Source organism: Stegastes partitus, unplaced genomic scaffold (assembly GCF_000690725.1).
Source record: "Stegastes partitus isolate 25-593 unplaced genomic scaffold, Stegastes_partitus-1.0.2 Scaffold306, whole genome shotgun sequence".
NCBI lineage: Eukaryota > Metazoa > Chordata > Actinopteri > Pomacentridae > Stegastes > Stegastes partitus.
The window spans coordinates 455,284-464,895 of NW_007578037.1; the positions used below are offsets into that span (position 1 = coordinate 455,284).

At 42.7% G+C, this 9,612-nt stretch overlaps 1 protein-coding gene across 1 annotated transcript; it reads right to left on the reverse strand.

Annotated features, from left to right (window-relative positions):
* Nucleotides 1-49: 49 nt before the first annotated feature.
* On the reverse strand, nt 50-8,973 carry LOC103358378 (testicular acid phosphatase homolog). Its single transcript, XM_008283319.1, has 11 exons — nt 8,893-8,973; nt 7,671-7,766; nt 4,580-4,666; nt 3,344-3,499; nt 2,977-3,075; nt 2,055-2,150; nt 1,437-1,569; nt 1,065-1,147; nt 844-950; nt 389-570; nt 50-159 (listed from the first exon to the last, which is right to left on the reverse strand). The coding sequence occupies exons 1-11, from the start codon at nt 8,971-8,973 to the stop codon at nt 50-52; spliced, it is 1,230 nt and encodes a 409-aa protein (XP_008281541.1).
* Between the last annotated feature and the right edge of the window lie 639 nt (nt 8,974-9,612).

Genomic DNA, 9,612 nt, shown 5'->3' on the forward strand with positions numbered 1-9,612 from the left:
TGTCAGGAAGCATGTGTTTGTATTTTTGGCACATGTGTAACAGCCTGTACTACACCTCCCTGGAGTAGTGTGCTCTCCGCCTGTGGACTGCCACCCCTATACTGAACAACAGCGCCACTGCCAGGAGTCCCACGGCCACTGCAAGGGTTGTGATTACACCTGTGGGAGACGACAATTCTGTTTAGGTACGCGAATGTGGGGCATTTGGAAGATTTCCAAAAGCCTTGATATTTTTTTTAAATCAGGCAGTCTGTTCTGAAAATCCTCACACTGGTCCCCAAAGTGACTGCAGGAACAAACATATTGCAGCGAACTCCGTAACGGTGCCAAAACATGTTTTGAAATAGGAGCTGTTAAAAACATCTATGCAGATTAGAAAATTCCTCACCTGTGCTTGACCATCTTGTCCTAAACCCGCACTCGCCCTCCCAGTGCTCTGCCGTCACATCCCTCACCAGCTCAGTGAACATGGACAAAGGACAGGGGTTGAGCCCGTCGCAGCCTGGCACATGGTTGGGGTAGGGGTCGCGCCAGGAGTCGTTGCGGTAATGCAGCTCCAGAGAATAAGATCTGGGTCATTATTAGGAAGAATACAATGAGATGACACATGGTTGTGGTGAGTGTTATGCAAATGGATTTGTATCATGTGCTAATTTGGCCAATGCGGTCCTGGACGGCTGCCAGATTTCCATCAAAACCAAAAAAAAAAAGGGAAATGTATTTAACGCTAGAATGCAAAAACTCAAAATGTGGTGGTGCGTTTTTTGGGCATGTGACCTAGATACTATACTCGGGAATGCAAAGAGAAAAGTGCATGAAATAAAACTGGATGGAAGTCATTACCCATCATACTCCTGGTAGAACTCAAAGAGCTGACAGGCGGCGTAAGGAGGAAGAAGGCCGTTGTACACGTCCAGAGCTGCCTGGAGGGTGATGAGTGTGGAGTCATGCTAGAATGAGGAACAAGCATCGCGGCAGTAAAGAGGTGAGGAGACGGAGTACGTGGAACAGCCGTTTGCGGGACAGATTATAAATGTGTGTATGCGCCCTAACAATAGACTTACAGCCGAGTACATAATGAATTTGAGCGGGCTCCCTTGCTCTGCAGCCTTAGAGAAATTCCTCAGGATGGCATTCAGCAGGACCCCTGGTAAATTAACACGGTGTCAACAGTGCAAATGAATTTTTCTCAGATACCAACACATTCCTTTGGCCTTATTGAGCGTCTTGTCTTGGCGTTTTAATCATCTTTGTTCCATTAGCTCATAGGCGCTAATACTCTTTTGGGAATCCCGACCCTGCACTTTACACCGTCTGAGGCATAAACAAAGCCTCGGCCAGCAGTCACATTAGATACACAGAGCTTTTATTCTCTAATAACATTTTTCCTCTAAATAGCGCTTTAAATTAATTGCCTCTAATGTGAATTCCCCCACCTCCCGAGAGCCTGGCCTTCTCTTTCCGCTTGTGACTGAGGATGCTGTACATGACCTCAAAGGATGCGATCCTCTTCAGGGTGTCCAGGACGTCTTGGGTGGCCCAGCGTGGGAGAGTCAAGTTATGGATCCTCTGCGCGAGAGAAGAATGTTCATTACCCTGCATCACGCTAATAATCACATTACACAACATAAGAATGGCAACAAAAGGGGTTTAAATGACTGCATTTCATAGTTTTTATTATCCCGTCTATTTTTAGCACCAAGTTGAAGATAACAGATGCTCATTTTGCAAGTGTGAATGAGCGTATTCAACCTGGCCTAGAATCCACCCATCTCATAATGCTTTAATTATCATTTCAATATGTTGTCCTATTCATGTCTTACTGTATGTATAAAAATGATTTCCCCACGCTCCTGCCCCCCTCCCCGTCTCTCTCTGCAGATGTGTCGAAGGAGGCAGATTACTCTTTCTTCTTCTATTTCTGTTTCGCTCCCCGTGCTCTGCAGCTGCTGCTTGTGTCAGTAATTGAAGAATTTGTAACAATACAGGTAGTAAACAAGCTTCTTAGTGTTTGCGGGTGTGTTGACGCGCCTGCTTTGAAAAAGCGAGCATACCTGACAGTTGAGGGTGTCGTACACTCTCCAGATTTTTTTACCGACCAGCTTGGACACGGGGTAGCCGGTGTGGTTGGACAGTCCTTCCACAAAGTACTGCATGATGAAGAAAAGTATAAGAACGATGCTTCAGGGAACGTTTTGTTTTTGAGTAATGTTAACCTTTGTTGTGCTTTGTTTTGCTGGCAAACTGCTCGGATATCTACTTCTAGGTGTTTATAATTCAAAATTGCAGAGACGAGCTGCTTAAAATGAAACATAGTGATTGTTGTAAGTTTAAACTTCCACCTCTGGTTCCTACATGTACCTTGCAGGTACTCTGCCTCCAGCAGAGGGTGTTAAAATTCAACGCAGGAGGCCCTGGCCTGATCTCAAACAGCACCTTAATAGGCAGCACATGGGACTCTGTTTAATTAAAAGCTTTTTATTGTAATTCTTAATCTAATTCAATCCAACCGTTAATTAGTGACTCCGAGAATGTGAGAGAAATTGCACTGTGCAGCTTTTTGTAGGCACTGGAGTCACCGTGCGTGAGAAAATCACTGAGAGGACATGATGTCTACAGCATAACTAACACGTCCACTGGAGGTGCTGATTACGTTGGCACCAGCAACTGTGAAGTTTTTACTGCAATGTGCATTTCACCGTGTTGGTTGATTTAACAAAGCAAGGCGTGGATAGGCAGAACAGATACAGCTGAGGTGAGGAAAAGAGTCGTTCACGGCAATCTCGATGATATAAATCTGATCGTATCAAACGACGGCGTTACAAGTAAGTTCTTCACTGCTTAGCATGCACATGACTCATAGAAAAGTGAACACGAGACGAGCTGTGAGTCGAACGCTGGCGTCACTGAGCAGATGCTGAGGAGCCACAGCGCGGTGTGCTTAGAGTCAGACTTGGTTGCTGTGGTTCTTCTCACCTGGTGAGCCCTGAGGAACCTCTGGTAGGGTTCACTCTCGAAGGTCTCCGTCATCAGCGTCCTGAACCTTGGGCAGTCTTTGCCTGGAGACTTCAGCAGCTTGAGAGATCGAAAACAACCGCACAGCATCAGCGGAAACAATGCACATTTACTGCAGGTACTGCAAGTCTTCTGGGCACAATTATATGTTCGTTTCACACTTTAGAACAGCGGGGAGCTTCGGCTCGCCAGGTTCACAGCTGAGGTGAACACAGACAGACACCACGGAGCTGCAAGTGAGAGACTCCGATGAACTTTAACAAGTTTGTATTCAGCTGTGCATGGCTGATGTGTGAAAAGGAAATATTTATGTGGCTCAGCAGCCCACCTTGTCCTGGGCCCTGGGGATGGTGTGCACTGGAATAGGCCGCCACAGTAACTGGGGCATGATGGGAGGCGGGCGTCTGGTCGGGGGGAACATTCCAGCGAGGCAGGCCTGGGCGCTCATCAGAGTGCGATCGTAGTCAGTGCTCCTCACGTATAACTGTTAGAGAGGACACGGCATTAAAACGCATCCGCATGTCACTGATATCACTGTCTGCTCGGTTTTTACAAGCACACAAATCTGACTTATCTTTATTGAAACTCGGAGACTCAAAAAGGATTGCATCTGATGTTTTTACACTTTTTATTGAATAAAAACGGAAAATAAATGCACCGGCAAAGGCAGCAGTGTGTCACGGATGAGTTGTGTTTATCCCAAGTCAACTGGGGTATTCCCTTAATATAAAGAGGAGGGGAGTCAGGAGAGATCCAAATGAACGAGAGAGAGGGAGGGAGGAGGGGAACAGATCCGTCTTGCTGTGATCTCTTCTGACATCAGCCTTCGCTCGTCTATATCTCTCTGTCACTCTTTGTCAGGTTTTTGCACACAGTAAATCACGCTGATAAGGTTGGATGTTCCTGTGATACCGAGAATGCTTCTTTTTTTTTCTCCGCTCTTTTGTGAAATTAAAACAGACATGGCAGCACGGGAAAGGAGAGGGGGAGGAGGGGGGAGAAAGGTACGGTACAAGTTGACTGAGACTTGGCCGACAAATTGCCAGTGACAGGTACTGAGAGGAGTTGTTATTTTTGTGGTAATTGCATGTTATTTAAGAGCGGGAGAGGAGGACTGAAAGCAAGGATAGGGAAGGGGAAGGAAAAGGGTAAAAGGAAGGCAGTGAGTGTTACAAAAAAAAACAAACAGAGGCAGGAAAAGAAAGCAGAAATCATATCTCCATAATGGCATGGTGCTGAGCATGCAGCCCAGGGGCATACAGAACCTACACGCATACTGCCAACCGCACTGTACATGAAGCCCAGGGGCTACATTACCCCACATGTTTCAGCACCATTACAAGGCCATGACGGTGATATCACCAATATGAGTCATGCTCATTAACTCATGTGATTACAGCCATTACTGATGGCCACCGACCATACATGAACTTGATTTCACATGTTGGCGCAAGGGCAAGCGTGACAAGAGGATTATCTTGTGGCTCACGCGGGACATCGGTTAACCAAGGACAATAAAACGAAATAAATAAATAAAAACCACACACAAGCACGCCCCGCTTACCTCTTTGTTGTCGTAGTCTTCACTGAGAAAGTCTCCATAACGCCTCCTTAGAAACCTGCCCAGCTCAAACTGCTGTTTCATGCCCAGCTGAAAGGAAAATTGGCTGCACAGTTAATTTTTTGTAGGATCTGACCTTTTTCGCTGAAGACTTGGCAGATTTATGCTCCGATTCAACTTATTTACATATAATAACAAATCTCACCCCGTCTGTGCCTCGGAGAGCACAAAATAATAAGTTTATCCACTGTAAACCAGCTAATTGCCTGAGAGCAGAACAATGTCACAGTAGAAAGGAATTTAATTAAAATTCTATACAAGCAGCTTTTCTCCCATCACAGGCTTTAAATCCATTAGAAACTTCTTTTATAATGTAGCGATATAAGTTACAGTAATTTCTTGACAGCACATCTAAAGCTGGTGCATCCAAAGCCCCTTGAGATACAAAAAAAAAAAGGTTTGGAGTCGTGCCTTTATTGTGACTTTTTCTACCTGGCAGGAAATGAAGGGAGGAAGTGAGGTCATAAAGCAGACACACCTGAGCTGCTGCTAACAAAGGAAACATGGAGGAAAAAAAAGTGAAAATTAAAAAAGGAGGAGATGTCTTGAAGGCTAACCCAGTTGGATTTGTGGAAGTTTCTGTGCAACAAGGAGCGACTGATTGTTGGATACACCCTGTTGGCCTGCTTGGTGGTTGTCTGCATCTTTGTTGGACCCTGCTTAAGATAAGTCTCCTTTCATTGTTTTTTTCTTTAGAAATGCCAGGCTTCTCCCCTCGTCTCTCGGCTCAGTTTAAGGTGTTTTATCCCTCATAACCAGCCGCTACCCTCCTTAGCTCCTAACCAACACTATACCTCACATGAACTCACTCGTACGTCTCAAAAAAAAAACCAGTGAAATCAATTGAACGAACTGAAATGAACTGAACTGCTTTGAGATGAACTGAAGTGAACTGAAATGGGCTGAAATGAGCTGAAATAATTCCTTTCTTGAACTGACATTATTTTGAAGTTTTCTTAAATAATTTAGGAGCGTTTGATATTCTTTTATGAGGACACTGAAACAGAATTATTTCTTTTTGGTTCTGATATCTAGTTGGGATTCTGTGATTGATTCTGTGTATTGATTCCGACTGGGCTCGTATATAACCTGATTCAAGTAGTGAACATTACGACTATAGTTCTCCTCTAGCTTGTGTGGTTTTGTTACAGCTATCTGGGCTATTACATCTTATTTGTTATGAAAATATCTTTTAGCAGTGACAGGTAAAGAACAACCTTTATCCCCGTGTCCGACGTCCAACTCAGTTTGACTAACTTAACCCTCCTATTACCTTCAAATTTACTGACATCTTTTATCCTTGAGTTCAATTTGACCCCAGCAATTTGGACCGCCAGAAAATTATCATAATTAAAATTGTTACCCAAGTTTATGTGTAAATAACACTTTAAATAAAGCTGAAAAAATTATGTCAATGGAGTCAAATTGACCCCAATGATAATAGGAGGGTTAAATATTAGAGATCATTTTGCACTACATCCTTGGCTTCCTTTACATAAATTCACTGCTCAAATTTTATATGAAGTTGACATTTGTTGAACAGTTTCAAGGCTATGGACTGAAATTTTGTTCAGCATGCCATTTCAATGGTCTAGTAATGGTCTAGCAAGGTTTGATGAGTCTCAAGGTGGCGCTTCTTTTAACTCGGCTACATCGTCATGAGAAGTGATGCTGCGCAGCTAATCTGCTTTTGAAGAGGTTCTGTTCGGAGTTGTAAGAAGTTCACCAATTCTTCTCCTGGCCATATTTTCTGAGAGCGATTCTGAAAGTCACTTGAGGGAACATGTTATATTTGTGAACCTGTTGAGCTGTACGTCAGTAATCCCACTGAACGAAGCTGTGCGGTTCAGCAGTGCGAACTGTATGTGTCATGTTGCCACGGGAACCAACATGGACTCAGTTGGCGATGCAGAAAATATATAAATATGTTTTTGTGCTCGGTCCTGATTCGCTGCCCAGCTCTACTTTGCTGGTTTTGCAACTAATAGAAAACAGATTAGAAAATTGATTGGTCTATTGGTATTTATCACAGAGCGTAATCAGTAACTAATTAATTTCCCTTTCATTAGGCCACAAACTAAAGTGATTTTGATGTTTTCTTCATTATGGCACAGTGTCAGACACAAATGCGCTTGTTGAGTGTCACATTAGAAATAAGCAGCTGCATTGAGATTGCTGAAATAATTATATCAATTTGCACCATTAACATTTTCCTACCAGCATTCCTCTCCTGCCTTCTTTACAGTAACAGCGACAGCATAATACATTTTCTGAATTTCTCTCAACTCTCCATCGTAACACCCTGTTCCTCTTGACTGAAGCAGCACATGATCGGTCCATTCTGAGCAGAAGAAGAGTCAAATGACACATCAAACGCCCCCTTTTATGAGAGCACACAAAGAACCTGATGAAGGAAATCTGGTTGACAAAGAAAGCTGATTACCACTGTTACACTGTGATACTCGACAAATCTGCTTGAGGTTTCAGGTTTAGTCGAGCCAGCTAACACAAAGAAATCCAGGCTATGTTGAACTTGAATTAAAAAACACAATAATATCTCGCAAAGCACATCAACACAGCTTGTCGTCTTTTGTGTTTTGTGATTATGTTTTTGAATTCATGCTGCTTGGAGTTTCAGGTTTAGTCAAACCAGCTAACGCAAAGAAAGCCAGGCTATGTTGAACCGGAGTTAGAAAACAATAATATTTCACAAATCGCATCAACACAGCTTATAGTCTTTTGTGTTCTATGATTATTTTTTCAAATTTATGCATTCAGTAAAACATTTTTTTCTTTTTTTGTTGTGTTGTTTTTAAAATGCGGTTGTGTTTAGCTCTCTTACTGTGTTTTTTTATAATGTTGTTGAGTTTTCGTGAACTGTTGAACGCTCGTATTCCAGCACACCTGACCCTGGTCTGGATAAGTGGTGAGATGGAGGGATTTTATACACTTCACACACCTAAAAGCTCTTCATATTTAGTTGTTTTGTTTACAGAATCCTGCTTGACACACACATAGACTCAACACCAGGTACCTCAGTGAGCTGTCCGAAGCCCTGAGCCCACACATCCTCCCCGTGTGGATCCCTGGGATACGACTCAATGGGCGATCGATCACCGTGTCGGAACACCTTAAAAGTCAGAACAGATAATGTCACATAAATTCCGACGCCACGCTGCCCCTGCTGTGTTTGTTCATTCCGCTGTGTACTTAAGGGAGAAATTCACCCTGAGACAGGAGTCACAAATAGAAACCTGTGATTGTGGACAGTAGACAGCAGAGGAGTCACTTTGGTGATCTCATCAAGACACAAACGCTGGAGCTGCTCCATTAGTATTATTAACTTGAAGACTCACTTTCTAAGCAGTGACATAACGCAAACCGGATTATGGACACATCTGATTCACTGCCCGCAACGCCACAGTAATCTCAATTTATTATACAAGCAACTTGTGTAAAGCCGACCACAAAGTGAAGTCAACAAAGTCGGGGTTTGCTATTATGGATAATTGTTATTTTTCCAATGCTTGCAGTCTTTTTGGATGCAAAACACCGTCCTAGGATTCACCAAGTTAAGCTGGATTCAAGTAAAATTGAACATGTTTGGTACAAAAATTCAATAAAATTAAAATTGGACACACAAGAATTTGCAGAAGAGATGTAGGAATTTAGTAAAAATGTTAAATCAAGGAGTAAACTACACTCTTACTTTATCCAAATATAAGTGCCACATTATAGATGAAGCTATAAAACTAACAAAAAGATGCACTGTGATATGAGAGATCGCAGTTGTTGTTTTTTTAAATCACCAAAATACATAAAAAGTATCACATCATAGGAAGAACATATGCAATTTTTTACTGAAATAATTCAATCGGGTATTGTGGTGTTATGTAAAGAGGTTTATGAACAAAGCTGTAGTGTCTGTGAGAGATACGCTCCACACTGTTGGAGTTTAGGCTCAAAGTAATCCTTTGTCACATAAAAAAAAAGGAGTGCGAATGTGATAATGCTCAGTGGGGACAAAAATACAGTGCAATCAGCAACAATGCAAAGCAAAAGTAGCTTCCAGATTACATTCAGATCACTGCATCGACAAGCAAATACTGTGGGTAATACTGTGCAAACGCCTTGTATGGGATCACACTGGGTTCTCACACAGCTGAATATGAAACTGCAATAAAATGTTCAGATTTCATTACTATTGAATGTGATGCACACAAGAGAAAGGAAAAAAAAATCGGAGTGAAACTTACAGCTACAACAAACTTCAGCTCGCGGCCCTCCGTCAAACAGATGCAGCACAGGAGGGATAAACAGGCCAGAGTCTTCTGCATGTTTCTGACTTGTCGATTTTCACGTCCTTTACAAAGCTGCCCTGCTGATACGAGGGACAAAATGTCAGGAAACTTAACAGATAAGAGCTGATTAGGAAAAGAAAATCTAATTGTGTGTTGTAGTGAAGCGAAGGCTGTGCAAGATGTGCTTTTTTAGATCAATGTGTGTGTCTGGTCTTGTTTTTACTATCCACAATTTATGTCATCTTGGTTTTAAATGCAATGCAAGAATGCAATATTATAAACAGCCCAAAATGCCTTCAGGAGTCTGAAATAGCAAATCACATAAATTAGCATATGCACTTACCTCAGCATAGTTGTTCACACATTTTGCTCTTTGAGTCAAATGATTCACAGACAGACGCGGGCTGCTGTGCATCCCAAATCTTCAGCTATACCCAGACTGACATTAAGTGCATGTTTCAGCGAAGTTAAGCGGTGCTTTTAAAGCCCTCCTACCTGACCTCGTCTCTATCTGTCCCTCTCTCTCCTCGGGGATTTCTGGTCCCAATCTACTTCATCATCGACTCCAGTCCAAATCACTGTCTCCGCCAATTCCCTGCTGTGCTCATGACATGACAGCCCGCACTGGCAGACATTTTTGAGTCCGCTTTTGATCTTAAGGACACATGTTTGGGC